The 20631-nt window shown below is 38.7% G+C and overlaps 1 protein-coding gene across 1 annotated transcript; it reads left to right on the top strand.

Annotated features, from left to right (window-relative positions):
- Window positions 1–4996: 4996 nt before the first annotated feature.
- Window positions 4997–19705, top strand: LOC140658610 (homeobox protein CDX-1-like). Its single transcript, XM_072877247.1, has 3 exons — window positions 4997–5429; window positions 15465–15610; window positions 19451–19705. The coding sequence occupies exons 1-3, from the start codon at window positions 4997–4999 to the stop codon at window positions 19703–19705; spliced, it is 834 nt and encodes a 277-aa protein (XP_072733348.1).
- Window positions 19706–20631: the final 926 nt, after the last annotated feature.

Here is a 20631-nt window from a genome sequence, read left to right as displayed (position 1 = left end):
AACAGAACAGACCAAGAACTTCGAAATCTGAATAAGGACGTAGTCACTGAGAAATTTATTTGAAACACCTCCTTGCCATTCAGCCAGCTGACCACTAGCTGTCCCCACTGCTTCACAGGAGTAAAGGATCAGTGTTGGAACCGGAACGAAACGTGCCTCCAAAAATGAGTGCTGCTACTCTAGGGGGTGGGGGTGGTGGGGGTGGAATGAAAGCTCAGAAAAATTAAAACGAGCTACTACAGTTCTGTAAGTCTGTCAGTAAGAAAACGGATGTGTAGGAGAAGGCCTACATCCCAGGACAGTGATGTGGTTACAATCTGAGGCAGATGAGCATGGAAAGCTTAGGATCCATAGATCTGCTAAGATTGTCTCTATGACATGGCAAAGGAAAGCCCTGGAGACCCATTCATGTTGCAGAATAGGAATAATCAAAGTTGACTGGAGCATTCCAATGTTCCTGCCTAGTCTCTGACCACAGCCATCACATCATCTGCAGTATCTGATAAAACCACCTTAAGAAACGTTTTCCCAACCAGTATCCATGGGGGATGCTACTTCCTAACCTCAGAATATAGAAACTATTCAGATTTAGAACTAGAAAAATGTATATCAGAGAGGCCATAAGGTGAAGGTGTTTGAGGCTCATCTCAAAACAATAAAGTTCTTTCCTCTCTTGAGAATTCAGGACTCATTTCCATTCATCTTTTGGCTTCTCAACATCAGCCCAGAACACAGAATTGTCACTATATTTGTTAGATCTACATGATTCTGGATTTGGTCTCTCCACAAAGCAACTTGGAGAAATCTCATTTCATATTGATAATGGTTTGGATTTATTATCACATAATAGATGCTATTAAGAAGGCAGAAAAATATCTTACAAGGCAATTAATTCCACCTTAATTGCTCTTTTAGCCTTAATGCTGCTACTCACGAATGATGAAAGACTGCATATGCTTAATAAAATTTATGTTATGAATTTGGATGCTATTTATTGCTTTTTGTTCAGCCTTTGTAAATCAGACCCATTATCTGCTCTATAATATTTGCTCATAAAAAAAATCAAAGACGAGGCAATGTCATTTCTAACATACCAGGCCTCCAGTACACCCCTCTAGCCAGTGAAACTGCTAATATGTCATACAAGCGCAGCTGTCACTCAAGTCAGCTATTTAGATCAGAATCTACCCTTTTCTTTGCTACATTACAGTCAAGCAAAGATGAGAAGGGTAGTAAAGGTTGATATTACTATATCCTTCAAAATACAGTTATAGGGAAAACATACTCAGGAAAGAGAGACAGATTCCTGCTTCATTATGTCAAGCTTCTGCTCTGGAAGGACCTCTCCTACTTGGCAACTATCATTCCTGCACGTCAAAGCATAATGCACTGAACCAAAATGTTTGCAGAGAGCTTTATTCAGAACAGAAAAATGAAATTCAGAATTGTCAGTGCAGGATTATTAGCAAAATAATATAAGAAGTAAAATGCGAGTTCTAAATTTCACCAAGTTGGAGAGGATGAGTTCAGAATTCAAAATATATTAGCAATTTTCTTTAAAATGGGCTAAAATCCTGCACCAAAACTCCTCTCAGTTTGAAATCTACAATTTAGTTCCAAATTCTGAACTTTGCTGTATGTGGTATCAATGTACACAAAAATGTTGGGCACCTGATGTGCCACTAGCTACCTATTGAATGCCTGTGTGAAGTGAACTCTGATTTTTTTTTTTCACGTATGAATGCACTGTATTAGTGCTTTCTAACAGACTTTAAGCTTTATTCACTAAACTAAGTAGCTCCAAATACTGTACACATATAGTACTGTGTACAAACACTTTACAGATGTAACAACTGACTGGAGAAACTTCTGAATTTTTTTTCCAGAAGAAGCTTTGACTGAAGAATGGCATATTTATAAAGGACTGGGTATACATATAGACGGATGTCCCCAAGACGACACCTGTTACTAATACATATTCTTGCTAGAAAGTATGAAAAGCAACTCAAATCCAAATCCCTTTCTACTTTGTGTTTGAGAACCTATTTAGTTTTAAATTAACTATATCAGCATGTGATTATTCACACACTCCCAGCAGTTAAAAAACATCTAAGTCTAAAGACTGTGGTTCAACTAATAGGTTAGATTCAAATTATATAAATTTAAAAAACCTGGACTAACTGAAAACAAAATACAGCTTGCTGAAATCAGACTGACTTAGGGTACTTGGGAATCCAAAGCAAGCAGTTTCCTGCTTAGTGGTCACAGCATGTGGCCAGAGGAGTAAAGTATTGTCAGTTTAACAATCATATATTGTAAAGTACTTTCTTTAAGCAGTATGGAACAAGGAAAACAGTCTCCATCCATGTCAATGTATACACATATTAGTTGAAAGCATCAAAAGGTATTTTTATGTCATAATTACTGATTTTTTTCCTAATAAACATGAATAAACACTATTTTACCACGTTCAGTAGCTTCACCAACCAAATTATACCATTATGAAAAAATAGATCAAAATGTTTCTCATGTAACAGCGTTGCAGTGGGATAAAGAATGAATGAGTGACTGTAGTCCGCTGTATCCAACATTCCTGAACACTGAAGAAGGGCAGATCAAGATCCAACCTATGCAGTGAGATCCAGCCCTTCTGCAGCATTTGTACTGTTGGTATAGTAGGTAGCTAAGGCCTGCAGGAAAAGTTTTGTCGAATGAACATAATTAGAACATTTTCCAGACAGCTGGAGGGCTACAACTAATGCTACTGTAAATGAGCAAATGCTGCTTCTTCCTCTGGCTGATTTATTGGTACACCTGCATTCAGGAGAGGTATAGAAATGCTTAAAAGGACAAGTCTTCAACAGTTTTGAAGAGGAGGAAAGGAAATAGAAATCAAGTTACAACAAAAAGCTGTAAAGAATCTTTCTTTGTAACTATTTTGATACAGTCTGAACTTGAGAGCTACCAAGCAACCACACTGCTCCAGGTGATTGAGAAAGGGAGTGAAACAGTCTAGTTAAAAAAAAAAAAAGGTATATATAGATCATGCTACATTTAAATCCCATTGCATTGGTAACTACAGACACAGGCTGTCTAGAAACCCCTAATTCTTTATTAGACAAATATGATTTATCTTGCTGATATGGGAGAATTAAGCTGTTCAGATACATGATGTACTTACTGATCACTGACTTCCCTAGACTTGAGGAGTCTATACCAGCAGCTATACTTGGTCATTTTGAATGGCCAGCTGTCACAGATGTGTAAATTGCAACTGAATAAGCTCACATATGCAGGCAGAAGAAACAGTTTCTGCCGGCCTCCCTCCACCCAATGATTTTTAAAATACCTTTCAACAATTATGCCAGCAAAACATCATCCTCCAAAAACTCACAAGAAACAAGATGTAAAAGAGCACTTTTTACAACATGCACAGTAGGAAAATCTTAAAACACTCAGAGAAGGTAGCCTGTGCTTCTCCACATAGCCCTGAAATTAACAGTCAAAAAAGGTTTTTCCACAACTACAGCTACAAAACATCTTGTGAGTACAGCCTAAGGACACCATTTTCTCACAAAAGGAAACAACGGTGTCGTCAGGTGTGCGAAGTGGTTCTTTCCTCCTGAGAGCTAGGAGGAACCTGTAAGTTTAAATGGTGTTTAAGTGTAAAAGACCTCAAAGAAAAAATACACCTCTGAACAAAGAAAAAACTCATTATACTTTGCACCTGTTTAAGAAAAAAATCCTTTTAACAAGTTGGTTCATTAATAAAGGTGCAATTAAGTATCACATCATTAAAGGAACAGGAATGAAAACAGAGCAAATTCTCATTAAGAGACAATGCTAAGGTATCTATCTCATTAAAAAAAGGAAATCAACACTTTCTCTCCTCGCTCCTGCTTATAGATAATCTCATAGGAATTTGTTACTTACAAACACAGGATTGCTCCTGAAAGTTAGGAAACTGTTTTTTTGAGCTAAAAAGCTATAATTTGTTCCCATATTTCTAAGAAAAGGTGTTACTTATTGTGAACAAGCACAGCAATGAGAACAGAAAAACCTTTAGGGAAAACTACCACTCATTTCAATATCACAAACAAGACATAAGCATAGGGCAAGTGACAAATTTTGCATTCTCTCAATAACAGATTCTCTTTCTGTTAACATTGTAAGTTAGAATAGAGAAACTTCAATCACTGTGGCAAGCAGCCAGCTCATGAATAGGCTTGCTAACATCAACAAGACTATTCGTATGAACAAATGCTCAAAATGACTATGAGACTTCTTGTATATCCTTTGTAATGTTAAAATCAGTAGGATTACTGTGGTTTCCAAGTGCTCTCCCACATGGACTAAGAGCTGAAGTCAAGAAGAGTGCTTATGTGAGAAACTATGTAAGAGCTGCAGTTAAAGACTGAACTGGTCCTTTGTTTCCAGTTTGAAAAAAAAAAATAATATAGGACATTCTAACAAAAGAACTACCGGACTAGCAGATACCAGGCTTTAACTATAACCTCGTGCCTGAAGTTAGATTCTGACATGTATTCATCAAGAAAAGTACCACTGTTACTGTGTGAACAGATACTGGTTAACTACATATGCAACTTTGCTTGAAGACCACAAGATTCCAGACTACACTGAAAAAGTATAGAACCGGGATGGTAATACATAAAGGATCTGTGAGAAAGGAAGCACTAGAACTAGCAGCAAGGTGGGGTTGCCTGCATGGTCAGCCCTTCATTTGAATGCAAATGTAATTTTGGGGCAGGCAGTTATCTGTGACATCAGGCAGGACCTTAGTAAACTGTTACCACCAGCACCTGGTAAAACCATTGTTAATCATGTGTAGTAAAGGGACATCAGGGCTAGCATGAGTCATTTATAGAGCCAGTCAGGGCTAGAAAAGAGAGAGAAAGAAAGAGGAGGGGAAGAGAGATCAAACAAACCCTGTGAGGAGCAGGATGTCCCAGCAAGACAAAGCCAGGCTGTGAGCATCATGTATGTGAGCTATCTTTTGGATAAAGAAACCAGCATGTATCCAGGATCTGCAAGGTGCAGCAGCAACAACCTGCCAGTGCAAAACTTTGTGTCCACTCCACCCTATCCAGATTACATGGGATATCATCATGTGCCAACTCTGGACAACCATGGACAGCCTGCGGGAACCTGGGGATCTCACTATGGCCCACAGAGGGAGGACTGGAACGCTTACGGCCCAGGACCTTCCAGCACGGTTGCTGCTGCACAGATCAATGGCTCGTCTCCTGGACAGGTCTCCTACAGTTCTGCTGATTACAGCTCCCTCCATCCCACTGGAGCTGGGGGGTTACCTCCTGTAGATACAATTAATACACAGCAAATCTCTCCCAACAGCCAAAGGCACAGCTCTTATGAATGGATGAGGAAAACGGTGCAATCCACTTCTACAGGTATGAGGGCACGGAAGTTTTATGCTGAGAAGATATTTCACTTTTTTTTTTTCAATTGTTGGGGGTTTTTTTGCCAGGTTCCCTGTTTAGAGGGAAGCGTACAGTTTAACAAAGAAAGATCCTAATTACTCTGAAGGATCCTATTGCTAGCAGTTAAATATTGGTTGGACTATTGGATGCTGATTTTGATCAGCTGACTATTTCTTATATTTCCTTCTTGACCTTTAATGCTGAAGCAAATGAATAGCAATGTCCTTTGACAGTGAAGTATTTTCACTTCAGATATGTTAAAAAAAATTGTGATATCAAATAATTGCTTTTAATAGGAGTCCTATAGATTGGAATGAAGCAGCATGTCTGCAGAAAGAAATCACGATGAAAGTATTGTATTTCACCACCACCTATACTTTGCTTATTTTCCTCAAGTTTTAGAGTACATATGAAAAGTTCAAGTCAAATATATACAGTAGGGGGGCTGGAAATAAAGCTTTGTATTAGAAACAGCCTCTCTAAACCTCAGCACACTGAAATGAAATGAGATCTGCAAGATCAAACAATGAGTCAATGCTTTAAAAAAAGGAATGATAAGGAAAGGCTTGCTTCACTTTGTAGTAGTAGCTCTCAGAATATGCAGGAATACGAAGATCCATGGTAACACAATCAGTTAATACAGTGACAGATCAGTCTCTCATGCATAATAGTCAATGAGTACAAAACAATTCTTCAATCATATTTAAGCAGTAAAAATAGGTCATGAAGCATGAGGAAAAGGTTTGATTGTGATGAGGAACAATAGAAAAAAAATATAAATATTGAGCATCCCTAAAACAAAAATCTGTACCTTGTATGAATAGAAAAAAAAATTATGAAACAAGAAAGGGGAGAAGGAAAAGAAAAAGAGGAAAAACTGCCTGAAAAGAACAGAGGCACAATCTGCTATATTGCAGTATTTGATCCTCCAAGGTGCTGAGCAGCTTTGACATGCACTGAGATCAGTAGAAATTAAGGATGCCCAATACCTCCCCTAAAGAGATGCTCACAGTATTTCAATGTTGCATCCCAGGAAGGTTCCTTTCTTTTAAGCCCTTCATCCCAGCTCTGTTCCACACATGCCTGTAAATAGTTTTCAAAGCAAGTACTGAATCAATCTCTGATGGGAAAGTAATTACTTAAAACATACTTTAGAAAAATGAAAGCAACTATATAGAAAAATTTTCTTTATTAAAATAATGCATCTAATTTATACGGACAGAGTCATCCTCACTCCTGCTGAACACACCTTTAGTTCATAGGGAGCCCACAGAAGTCAACAGGACCATCAGAGTAGGTTGTTACTCTGGGTGAATAAGAATTTTGGCAAAAAAAAAAAAACGTAGTTGGGTTTTTTAAAATCATATTTGTTCTTCACTGAATACCCCCCAAGAAAAAACAAAAGAGGGCCGGTCTTGCTAAAATTTACAGCTTACTTTTGAGTAGTCCTTACAAAGGCAATGAAATTGCTCACAAACTACATGATTTACAGATGGCAGGATACTTGCTCAAAAAAACTTCTCATCTCTTCTTTACCTACCTGCCTCTTGCTCCTGTGGATTTAAATTGCAGCCTCTCTGAGAGAAAGACCTGATTTGATCTGTCTGTGCTGTCCCTTTTATAGTGGGGACACTGTGAGATAGAGAGAGATATAATAGACAATAACATTCTAACCGCCTGTTCAAGAAGCATGCTTAGTGCTTTCTAACCTTTCAAATTTCAAGCCTGCAAGGGTCAGATCATTCACAGGAGGTGTTGGGAGTCTCCCCATTCTGGAATGGTCCAATAAGATATTGAGCATCTTCATCTCAAGAAGAACTGAAGAAATCAGTGTGTCATGGGAGCATATCCTCCGAAAAGCCCATGGGCCAGTGTAAGGCCCTCTGAAGTTAGTGGGAACCTATCCATTCATTTAATAGGTACTGGGTCGTGCTTTAGGGAAAAATCCAGACAAGAAGGGAAGAAGCAGCAGGAGAATCACTTATTTTTTTGCTAGGCCAGGAATACTCAGGGCCAATAGATCTGCTTCACTGGAGTTGGTTCCTTTTTCTTCATTCACTCCTTTTCCTTTGTTTAAAAGCAAGGGCACTTCTGGTTTTCCCCATTTTCCAAAAAATTAAATAATTTTTAAAAATTTGCCCTAACAGCAATGTACTTAAGTGACTTTGGTTCTGAGCATGCAAGTGTTGCAAGTGACTTCAAATGCGCACCTAGGCTAATTGCAAGTACCAACATTGTTTGCTGGATCACGATCAAAATCCTCAGCATTTTCTTAGATGGACTCCATTGCTTTTTACATCCTTAGAGCTGTATGCATATATTGAGCTTTACCCTTTGGCCTCTTTGCAAAACATTTAGGAATTTCAGTAGAGGTTTTGTATAGGCAAGAGTGAAGGAATCACACCTATTATTTATTAGCTTTCCTTATTTCCTGTGAAATAGATATGAGCCACTATTCTTAAAGATGGAAACACTGAGGACTTACCTGAAGTAATCAGAATGGAAATTAATTAGACAAATTAATTTTATTATTTGTTCATTACTTGTTGCAAAATACTAGTTATCAATAATAACATTGTTTCACTATGGAAACAATAATTATTAAGGCAAGTGATTTTTGCAAGATATTCTTGAAAGTGTGCAAGAAATGGTCCTGTAATCTTATCCCTTTAAGATTGGGAGAGATTATTTCTGAAGGTTTACTTACATTGAGTAGTCTGACTTGTAACAGCTACAGAAACAAGGCCCAGCATCAATGACATTTCCATTTCCAGAGATTTCATGGCTAGCTTCTCTTACTGGTGCTTTGTGGCCTCATGATCTGACAGATGACAAAAAAACACTTCATTGAAATTTCTACCACTGCCTCATGCCCTACAGGTCTTTTGATACCCTGTTATCTACAGAATGAACTTGGAACAAAAGAATGAATTATTTCAAGTCTTACTCTGTAACTTTAAAACCAACATCCAATATAAAACCATGTCTTCAGCTGGTGTTAAGTGAAGTTTATGAGGTTATGCTACTTGAAACCAGGGGAAGATCTCAGTATTTAATGCAAGACTATCATCCTGATCTAGTGTTACTGGAATGCATTTCCTGCAGAACAGACCTAATAAGAATTTAATCCATCATCCTCTCTCTGGTTGAAGGATGGCTGGATGTCTCTCCCTGCAGCTTTGGAACTGGAGGGATTGGGACTTGATCCTAAATGCAGTGCACTTAGGATCCAATGCCTAGTCACTGCGTTCTTGAGGGTTTTCAGGATACAGGAGAAAGCAAATGTGTTTCGACTCAGAACACCTGAAGGAAGAAACACTGATTACTTAGTATTTTTAACCAAGAACACTGATTGAAAAAGACCTTTCTCTAAGCCTTATACTGCTCCTGTCCCCTCTGCTAAACCACCACTTTGAAAGGGCGAGCAAAGCCAAGGCAACTAGCAATTGTAACAGAGGACAAAAAGCCACAACAACTAGGGATTTGAAGTGGCAATTCCACTCACACACAAAGCATAATTACAGGCAAATTCTTTGATGGAAAGTAGAATAAAACCACCTTCGAACAAGTTACAAATCTCCTCCTGTTGATTTCAATATTTTTATGGAGGTACGCAATCACTCACACAGGAGTAGACTTTACTTTTTGCCTTTGTGAGAAAACAACATATACCTGTGGTAAAACTGTGCCCAAAACAATGAGTTTGAACAGTTAACTACCAGGCAGTTGCAGCAGCAATGAGAATTTGTTCACAAAGCTGAAAGTACATCTTAAGATCTGCACTTACGTTACCATAAAACAGGGAGGGAACAAGCTTTGAAACAGAGGTAAGCTTATTATGAGCAGAGACTTTTCCCATAGATGACAACTCTCCTATCATTCTTGTTCAATAGAAATTTACTCTGAAGACATAAAGACAGTTTTTGTGATGATGATGACGAGAGGTGCTGATAGCATCATTACCAAATGCACTGTAAATGTATAGCAACTAGTCTTTGAAGGAAGAAGTTATAGTCCCTCAAATCTAAGGAAGAGAAACAAGTCTCTTAAGGAGCCATTCCTGCAAAATGCTGAATGCCTAAAGAACATACAACACTTGGAAAAAAATTCAGTTAATCACTTGCTTTTTAGTCTCTACAGTCATTGGCAATGGGATTTCCCCTAATCTTGCCCCTTAGAAATCCACCTACATTTTCTGCAGGTTGGGTCCTTCTGCCAAACAAAATCCATACAGGGCGATCTGTCCAATCATTGTTTAAAGGTGATAAAAGTGACTCTGCTTTGGATTCAATTACTTCTGTATGATGAAGATTAATAGAAAAGTTTATACTAGCAAAGTGAAGGACAGAATTTGGCCAATGAGCTTTATTACAGAATAGCAGAACATATCCACAACTGAAAACATTAGCATTTTAAATAGAAGTCAACAGAACAGAAGGGAAAATTCTTCAAGTCTGTTGAAAGGTTCCAATTCTATGATCCTATTCTGTTCTTTTCGGCATGAGTCATTTGAACATGTATAACAGGAACAAATGATCAAGACCCAGCAGAAAATACAAACACAGAATTTCACCATGTTTCACAAACCTTTATGCATCCAACTTTGCAATAATGAATAGTCCTACTCATCACACTAAGACTTCTGGCAGGAATATTATTACTCACATTATACAGGATTGGATCCATGTAACATTTTCTAATACAATGGCAGTGTGTGGGGTTTTTTTTTTTAATTTAACTTTACAGAACATCATGTGCAGCACAATGACCATCTTCAAGACTTATTTAAAATTACTTTTGTTTCACAACTTCAACTAAGTCAGTGAAATTACACTAGGGAGAATTTGCCCCTTTCTTTTCCTACACTTTTAAAGTGCATAAATATTTAGAGATAGTCCCAAAACAAAACTCTGGGGCCTGATCTCTGACAGTCTGTATCTTTATAAACTCAAAAACTAACACTAATCTCTCTCTTAATACTGAGCCAACATAAAGTTGCAGATTTGAACTGAGCATATCTTCAGGCCAGAAAGCTGTTTCACATTTTGAGCTGACTTAAGCTAACTTCCAGTCATCAAGTACAGACATTAGCTCCCTCTGAAAAAATGGTAAACTATGGAATCCAGATTACAATGCTTTGTAAGTAATATGACAGTAATCCGACGTTATTCTATACTATGACATCTTCTGTCTAAAGTAGGTAGCTTCTGGATTTTATGAATGATGCCAATTTCAGCAGATGAAGACTATTCTTGAAAAGTTAAGAGAGGAGGCACTGAAAAAGGGGCCAGGGCTAGTTCTAATGCTAATTTATTTTGCTTTGTAAACTAGTTGTGAGGTCCGATGGTGAGGGTTTTTTTCCTTTCCTGGGCTACATTGTCTGAGGTTTTGAGGCCTATCTGTCATATTGAGGCAACAGACCCTTTCAACACTTCTCTTTGCTTTGATATGCAGTCTTGTCTCTTCCTTCTCCCTCTTTTCTTCAGGAGTTATATTGCCGGAAAGGGTGATGATTTTCACAGCAAATAAAGAGGCCTTCTCCTAGCTTTATTGTCTTCAGAAGAAATACTCTGTGAATTTTATGACCAATGGGAAAGCTGTTCCCTTCCCCCCACTCAAAACTTGGCCAGTCACAAAAATTGCTAGAGTGGGTGTGATAGAACAGGATTGTTAAACTGTGTCTCATGAAAAGTTTCCTAAGTCCGAAATGTCTTATTTCTTGTTACTCCAAAGGCACTCTTCAGTAGTCACTATTTGCAGAATAGGTTTTTGACAAAACTTGCTGTTCTTAAATAGCTCATTAAAACCAGGAAATCCACTCCCCCAACACAAAGGCAGTCATACTGCAAAGGTGGTTGCTTCAAAGCTCTTTTGTTTCGTTTTGATTCCACCCAACTACTAACAACCTCTCCAACCACTTGCAATTCCGTAGTATAACTGTCCACAACAGAATACATTTCCAATAAAACTTACACTATATTGATGATTAAAATGATAATCTGTCACTAATAAAAGATTAATTAAGATTGTAGAAAGTTAAATGGTGGTAACTTCACTCACCTAAGCGAGTAAAATAAGCAGGATTTGACTAAAGAATTGGATTAAAATATTACCTTTTATCATTGCATCATTAAATTCTGCCATTATTTCCTAAAGAAGTCTGAGAAGTGAAGAACATCCTTCTGCTGTCTCTGGGGTGAATCCATTAGTCCTACCTCAAATTTTATTCAGGTAATACTTCTCCTTGAAATAAAATGCATCACTGTAAATAAACCAGTAGAAGGTCTGCAAGGTTTGGCTCAGAATGCAGTAGAGTGGATCTATTCCATCTAACAGATGGAATTTAGAGGCTAAAGTCCCAAACTGTTTAGTGGTAGGTTTTGTTGCTGCTGTTTGTTAACTTTGGCAAATAAAAGAAAAGTGTGCTTTGCCTTTGAAAGGAAATGCCATATGCAGACTAATTCCAACCCAGCATCCAACAAAGGCATTAGGAAGACTCTCACTGACATCAATGAGAATCTGGGTAAAGGCCTAACAGACTAAAACATGACTCTGCCAGAACTAAAAGTATCCTCTCAGAAGACCCCGTAATGGCAGATCTCAGCTCCCATTGTCTGTTGTCTCTCACAGAGGGTATCACTCTACACAAAAAATCAAATTATTAAAGACAAGATTTATGTGACAAATCATAGAGAATTTTTCTCAGATTGTTGACAACTGTTAGGAAGGAAATGTTCTCCTTTTGCTTTTTAAATTATTCTCTTAACTTACTTTAAAGAAAGAAATTAGATGTGAAAGCTCCCAATCTTCCTTCAAAAAGAAACCAGATATTATCATTCCTACTAAAAATAAACTGAAAGCTACTCATATGAAAAGAAAAGATTTTATGGAAGAAAGTTCTATTTTCCTCATACATTTAATTTCTTCTTCAGTTTAAAAAGCAAAAAACCCAATCCTCTCCTACTCAGATAATAAGGGTTTAAGCACTTAAAACCAGAAACAGGAAGGTTTATCTTCAAGTTTACCACCTTGTTTTGGCAACAGAAGAACATTTGATATTTGTCTATGGCTTCTGAATGAGAATAGAGTTCAAGATAAGATCACCTTGTTGCTCTTTTGTGTACTCCAACTTAACAACACAAAGGAGACTAAGGAAACATTTTAAACATTTTGTCCCATAGAATTACCCCAAATTCTCATTTAAAGAGGAAAAAAAACCTAACCAAACCACCGGCTAGAGAGATCAAAAGTTTAAAAATATCAAGTGAGGCATTAAAGCACCACAGGTGACCATATGTTAAACAAACAATTTACACTTCGAATGAATGAAAACAAATGTCCTAGTATTTATGTGGACTGAACTGGATAACTGCTGTTCTTTAGAGACTCTAAAATTCTTACCATAATGTTGTAAAATTAACAGCACTTTTCACTTGATTATCAGTGTAAACATAATGGGGCTAATTCTGTTTTCACTACAGTTTCGCAAGGATAGAAATGCTACTGAAATGAGAATGTCCTATATACCCACCCCAGCCAAGCACAGCACAGCAGAACCTTCACAAGGAAGTTAACAGGTTTGAGTCAAAGTGGTTTTGGCTGCATGGATTGAGCAGAAACCCCAGCGTAAGGAACAAACACAAACGTGCACGCACCTATTTTCCCTATTGAAATATTCCAAGCAAACAGGCTGATGGCCTCAAGACAGTTAGAAAATGCCCATAGCATTGTAAACTCACTATTAATGCACAGTGCTTTCCCAGGGTTGAACACCAAGGAGCATGGAAGCCGAAGGATCAAATTCTGATGTAGACCTTGTTGTACAAGCCTGGGAAGAGTCCTAGAGAAACCTTGTCATGTAGGGCGAACAAGTTATTATCCACACCCAGAGGTGTAACAATATTTGTTTACAGCATTGCACTGACCAGGACTTCGAGTGCTAAACAACTCTCTATCTAGGATCTATACAAACAGTACAAAAAGGATCAGAGCCTGAAGAACCTTCTAATGCAAACAATACCTTGGCGAGCCAAAAATTCTTACAAGTAGCAAAGTACTGACTGTTAAATGCTGGTAGAGAAAAAAGTGATAAGGCTCTCAAGCCATTACCATACAGTGTATACAGCAAGTGGATGGCAATGTTAACTTTAAATATGTTCAGCTATTAAAACAAAGAGACATTATATTTCCCTCCACAGATAGAGAAAAACAACATTAACCTGTGAAACTAAATGATGAATTAAGGGATAAAGTACTTCCAAGATTCTGCTATAGTTCTGTACCCTGAATTCTGATCTTTGGGTGCTACTTAAACTTCAAAAGCAAGGGGAGTTGGAAGGAGGGACTAGGGAGAAATCAGGCCTTTGATACCACTGATACGTGAAACCTCCAGCTATTCTCTCCTGCAGGGGGGAAGGCTGGTTGCTGTGGGGCAGTGTACTCGGAGACTGAAATTTTACCAACTCACTGGCTGAAAAGCTATTTCAGTCCTCTCCATTCAAAATCAACTGCTTTTATTAGGAGTGCACTTATTATGAGTTTGAGGAACCTGTTTTTTTGAGAATTAGGCATCTACATGTTCTTTTCAGAAAAAAAACTGTAAGCAAACATGAGCTGTTGTATGCAGCTACATCTGCAGCAACAGCAGACTGTTACAGGCAGCAAGCCACAATGTGCCTTGAGTTTTATGCATCATCTGAGAGAACCTGAACCTAAGGGGGCTGTTCTACTATAATGACCACTAAGGACACAAAGATTCATGACCTACAGTACCACAGTGGAACACACTGCAAAAAAATACCAACTAAAAATAGATTCCCTGTCCCAGACAATTTACAGTCTAAATAGATACATCTGAAGAAGTGTCCATATAAATATAGACAGACAAGGAAGCACAAAAAAAATTGTAAGACTGTGGTTAGTGAACATGGTAACACTGGTCTTAACACAACAATGATCAAATCTTTCAAAAATGTAGGAAGACCTTAGGCTAGGGCTCAGGGGCCTTGGTTTTAAGCAGGTATTGATCTCTGATCTATTGATTGCCTAATCTGAACATTAACAACAGAGGAAAGGTGGGTGAGAAAGGAAGCATCAGTAGCCTTTCCCTTTCTCAATTCTCTTTCACTACTGCCAACACATTCTGGCCTCAGAAATTATCCTGTATGGAATCCATAAAGTTTCAGCTCCTTGCATCTGTGTTCGCTAGCTCATGCCATTTGCCATTACCTTTTAATGACCCAGATACTGCTGAGCCATGTCTGCTTCATTCAGCTGTACCCACAGCTGAAAGGATACATCAGTTGCTGCTTGCAAAAGAACAGATGCTGTAGTTCTACCATTGTTCAATGTCCTTTGTAAAGTATTATTGCTTTCTTTTTCTCTTTTTTTATTAACTGTCACCTGAAAATCTAAGTTACTATTCCCTGTGCTATTATCAAGTCGTGGATAGACTGTGCCAGACTTGAAGGAAAAACACAACCTCCAAGTTGCACTAATAATCACAATACTGTATTAATTTTTCTAGCAACAGGAAGTGAGGAACTTCGGAAGCTCTCAGGCTTTTCTATGCAGTAAAATATCCCTCACAATTTCCCTCTTAAACAGGTAGCAGTGTATCAGCTTTAGGGACAGAGAAACAGAGCAATTCAACACCAGGCAGGAAGCCTGCATCAGAGTTGGGAGCAGAACCCAGGTTTCCTGGCTCCTTGTTCTTAACAAGAACGCCTTCCCTTTCCCAAATGATAACACAAGGGTGATAAGGAATATGAAGGGCCAGTTTATAATCTATTTACAAGGGGCAAACCCAAAATCTGATGGTACGAACCTCTTGTGTTGTAAATTAAGGCCGAGTCCACTGCAGTCAAGGGAGTTACTCTGGGTAAGTGCATAGAGAATCAGGCCTAAAATACCCACAAACATATTTTCAAATGTAAAGCCAGATATTTTGTGTTACTAAAGTTAAAAAATTCTAGCTTGAAGCAATGTGTTCTTCTTTCAAAACAGGTAAAACAAGAACAAGAGAGAAGTACCGAGTGGTTTACACAGATCATCAGAGATTAGAATTAGAGAAGGAATTTCATTACAACAGATACATTACAATCAGGAGGAAGTCTGAACTTGCTGCAAACCTAAGACTTTCCGAGAGACAGGTAGAGTATGGATCACCCATTCAGGATTTCCTTTGAATTTGTTATTGCTGATGAGGACAGAACCATACTGGTTAAGAACACAAAAATGCTAATGCCTCTAATAACCAAACAATGTGACTGGGTTCCCTTTGCAGTGTAGGAACTCAAACTATCCAGCTGAATGGCCTGACAGCCCTGTTTGTGCTCATTTCTAAATATCCCATCAGCACTACTTCGGCTCTCATAATGACATCAGAGCGCTGTGCAACAACACAGAAAAAGCAAAAACCAGTCTTACATACAGTCCTGTTCTGAGAAAGAAGAGTTTAAAAATATCAACAAAATCCTGCCTGGATTTCTCTCTGTTTTACTGGGGTAGCAGTAGCAGGGATAAATTTTTGCCGAAATTTTTAAAGCGGAAGTCCTGGTTCTGCTGAAGTCAATGGGAATTCTATAACCAATTTCAACAAGGTCAGTCTTAGCAGAGAATGGAAGCGATGAGCTCAAGTATGTTCAGGACACTTGAAGGTATTTGTTTCTTTGGCTGCCTTTTACCTTTTGTTAAAGATTTCCTACATACTTGCTACTCCTTTCTCCTGCCCCTATTCCTCCCACCCCCTCCAAATTCCACTTCTATTCCCACAACATTAATCAAAACACAATCCTTTCCGGCCAAAAGATATATACCATTTGCTCTGTGCCACGCTCTTCAATCACGCAATTGCAACGCATGTGCCACCCCCTACCAAAGCAAAGCAGGTACAGGGCCTCTGGCTCTCAAGCACTTCAGCTGGCTCATGCAAACAGCCAAGATCAGATGCCAAGCCAGATCTCCCACAAGGACACTCACAACATGGGCTGAGCGTACATTCGGTCCCATCTTACTTGGGAGTTTCTTGATGCAGTACACTGAAGTAAGCAGTGAAACAGAAAATTAAAAGCTTTACTGAAGGATCCCCCTGAATAGATTTCAGGACACAATATGTTCATTTGCTGCCTTTTCTATTTGCAAACCATCACAGCACTGTTTTCTCAGTCAGCTATTATTCAGTATCATTCACTGAAGATTATGCCGGATTCACCATTGCTTTACAGGCTCTACTGAGCAGGGATAGTCCAAAATCCACCTAGCTGTAGCACTGTTCATCCAACTTGAACTTTTTTTACACAGCACACACTGAAAGAGCTTACAGAAATGGAGAAGCAAATACCCATTTTGCAAATATTTCTCAATCTGCTGCTGAATGCAAGTATTTAATTATTGAAAATTAAAATTACTTCAACCGGGTACAAAAAATACACTATGTGCCTTTTTGCTGGCTGTTAAAACCTTAATAACCTGACCTCATTATGCTGAATTTAGAAATTATGGCCCTGCTTCTGTAAACAACCAACAATATTTACTTGAAACATCCTAGTTCGGTGATAATTCCCGATAAACCTTTTTGTTAGTATATTTGAAGTAGTGATACAAAAAAAGACTTGATACATTTCTTTGACATATATCGGGGAAACATGGCAACAGTTTTTGCAATATATGCTGTTCTTCATCATCAATATACGTCATGAACAAAATTAATTCCAGTGCATAAAGCCTACATCTCTGAAGTCACTTTTGAAAATGTAAGACTAAGAAAGAAATACTTGATCTATACTCCCACTACTACCCTTTCATACAAATTAACCCCATCATATGAATATGGCTGAATACACACTGTCCTATCCCAAGTTCCACTGCACTCAGCCTAAAACCTGAAATGATTTTCTGGAAAAGCTTTTTTCCTGGCTATGCCAAAATCCCATCCAGGACACTGGGAGGAATATCTCAAGACAAAAGGACAAAGAACAATTGTTTAAACAAGGAAGGAAAGATGTAATATCTAATGAAGGAAAAAAAGACAAAATGAAGCATTGCTAATATAGGCAGGATACAGAAATAAAGGAGATGACAAGGACAAGAATGAAGAAGGTTAGACTTCAGGGGAAGAGTTACTCACACAACAACAGTGAAAAAAAAATCCTGAAAGGAAGGAGGGCAACAGGTGAAGAACAAGTCAGACAGATGCAACCGACCATGTTAGCTTTTAGTCTAAGATTACAGATCTGTATTTACTTGTAGTTATTTGATAATTGGCATACAACCTTGAAGTGCCTACTAAAATTCTCACTGGATCACTCCTGCAGATCTGCATCCCTAGTTTAATAACAAACCAGAACAAAAACCTAAATTCAAAGGCAGGTAAGAACACTGAAGCCAGAGGGTAATTCTGAAACAGATGTTAGTTTGGTTTTTAGACTGTTTCATCTTTCCCTGCATTTTGGCAAATGCATGGGTGAAATTTGATTACCTCAGCACAATCAGAATGCAAGAGATCTGAGAGTATTTGAGACTGGTTTAATTTTAATGGAATGTACGGAATTTTAATTTTAATGGAATTTGGTACAGAAATGATATTCCAGAATCTAAGACAACAAAATGAACTGCCAAATGTCTCAGATGATAGCCTGGGACTTAAGAGACCTAGTTCAAATTTCCACAAGCTTTGTGTGTATGTGAATTCTTCGATTGTAAAATGGGAATAATCAGGCCTCAAGGATAAGTACACCGAGATTGTCACAGAGGCTCCTTAAGATGTTTTGTGAGACTTCACCACTGCTTTTCTTTTAAAACACAACCTAGTAGCCACAGATGTTATCACCTCTTACTGTTTTACCCCCTTTCTGATCATCAATCTCTTTCCCTTTCTAGCTTCTAGCAGAGGATAACTAAATAAATCAGTAGTTCTCAGCAAACCATTGATTTTTCTTTGGGTTATAGAAAGTGGTGACAAAAGTGTTTCCTTTGCCATCTAAACACCAACAAGAAACCACAACATATCTGAATGAGGTAGCTTGACTCATTACACTGACTAGATATAATACAGAGCCACTTCCAAGGATAAATAGCTGGCGTGCGCTGCTTTAAATCCAACATTGGGGATTCACATCCAAAGACTTGTCAGTTGCCATAGAACATTCACCCTTTCACACCTGAACAAGTTCTGCTGTATTTTCAACTGACCATTACTCATCAGCTTCATCTCATGTACTCACTTGTTCCATCCTAACCAAAACCCATACACTCTTCAACAGTTTCTTCACTTCTTCCCAAAGATGACTGCATTTCTGTGACAGAGCAATGACTACAGCATAAAGCAGTGGACTGGGTGGGAAGCAGCCGCAGATTCTGGCTCCATCTACAAATGCCATAAAAGGCACTTAACTATTAAGGCACCACTTATACAATATTTTGAAGCAACGTTGTGTACCAAGAGTAGTGCACTGGTGAAATTCTGCTCAGAAGTGTATTTCCATTGGCTTACACATTGCCAAGGTGTAAGCCATCCCAACAGGATGTTGGGATGTGCAGCATCCCAACAGGAAAGCTTTTGTGCCTCAGTTTATAGGCCAGTAAAAGGTTTTGACTTGCTCTGACTAGGGCGTATAGTTTTCAATGTAAAGGTACTCTCGGATTCTTTTGGCCATCACTATCACACATGAGATTCTGTTCTGTTAGATTTTGTACCAAAAAAAAAATAAAATCAAAGCTCATTCCATAAAGAAATACCTCCTAAAAATAAAACTAATACCGAAAAACTCTTTTTATCAAACTATTAATAAATATTTTATTATTTTATTACCAGATAGGAAAGATCACCTGGACAAAAAAAAAGCAAACAGCACTGCTGTCTCAAGTTTGCTGCTGCCTTTCTCACTGGTCCTCATGCAACTGATTTTACCTATGACCCTTGACTGTATACCTAAAGGACCACATTGCATTCTATTAGCAACTGAAAAAAATTTTCCTCTGCTCCTCTGCAGGTGAAAATCTGGTTCCAGAATCGCAGAGCCAAAGAAAGAAAGTTAATGAAGAAGAAAATGACTCATTTTGATGGCAGCAATCTTGGCTCTATGCAGAGTGACTCTGGCTCAGGGAGCCCGATGCCAGTTCCTGACCAACAGACTCATTCAGAAATGTCCAGTTCTTTATTCCCACCTCCACCTCCACCACCTCCACTTCCCATGAATGGTTTGCAGCACAGTGGGAACCTGCAGCAGGTAGTGGCCTCTCAGTAAGGCTGCCTGAAGAGCTACTGCATAACGAACACTATAAACTACCAGTACATGGAGCACTACAGTATGAAAGCGAGAGGACAGCTGTAGCTGTTTTGCAGGAGCCCCCAGCATGACACAGTTCTGTGCACATAAGCTTCAAGTACAGTAAACCAAGAGCGACTTGCCAGGTCTGCAGGATAGCGCAAGTTCCCAAGGGCAATGGAACTGCTGTGTGCCAGGAGTCCTAGTTGCAGGGAGCCTCTGCAAGAGGATGCCATGCCGAGTCTGTGCCACAAGGCAAGCATCCCTCCAGCTATGCAGCAGGTGGGTAGGCACTGGGAGGGAGGAGAGCTGAGGATCAGATACGGCCACTTGTTACAGTACACTGCAGAGAAAAAAAAAAAAGCACAAAATGGGCCACAGGCAATACAACATTGCTGAGGCGGTAATGGCAGCTGTATGCAAGTGCTCTGTCTGGCCCTTGTCCCTAGGTAAAGAGTATATTCCTTCTCCTTTGATCTCCACACAGGTTCCATGTACTAATCTCATTTTCATGGACTTTACACATGGATCTTGATAAATGAAAACCTGGCTTATATGTTTTGACCCACTTGATGGAAAGCCTGGGTCATGGTGGTTGCACTCACTACATATTAAGGGTAAAGGTCAGGGATGAGCTTTTTGGAATTTTTTTGGTTTTGACAGGTATGATTTCCAACGCTCCATACACTGGTATAAACATGCACTCTTCAATCTTACCATGAATGTTTTGAAAGCGTTCTGGAATTGTGAATCTTGGCCCAAGTTCATTTTTGACAGAAGAAAAATCATGTCAGACTCATTCTGTATCCTAAAAGAAAGAGCACAGGGCAGGGGGGTAATCCTTTTAAGAAGTGTAGGTATTTTAAAAAGTGACTGCATTTCATAGCCCATGGATAAAGATGCAA

This window comes from Ciconia boyciana, chromosome 12 (genome assembly GCF_034638445.1).
Source record: "Ciconia boyciana chromosome 12, ASM3463844v1, whole genome shotgun sequence".
In the NCBI taxonomy this organism is placed as follows: Eukaryota; Metazoa; Chordata; class Aves; order Ciconiiformes; family Ciconiidae; genus Ciconia; species Ciconia boyciana.
This window is presented reverse-complemented; position numbering and strand designations above follow the sequence as displayed.

What these genes read in the sequence shown, in the direction of transcription:
- LOC140658610 (XM_072877247.1), top strand. Translation starts at nt 4,997, where the DNA reads ATGTATGTGAGCTATCTTTTGGATAAAGAAACCAGCATGTATCCAGGA. An exon ending in GGTGCAATCCACTTCTACAG is followed by an intron (nt 5,430 to 15,464) that starts GTATGAGGGCAC and finishes CTTTCAAAACAG; the next exon opens with GTAAAACAAGAACAAGAGAG. An exon ending in TAAGACTTTCCGAGAGACAG is followed by an intron (nt 15,611 to 19,450) that starts GTAGAGTATGGA and finishes GCTCCTCTGCAG; the next exon opens with GTGAAAATCTGGTTCCAGAA.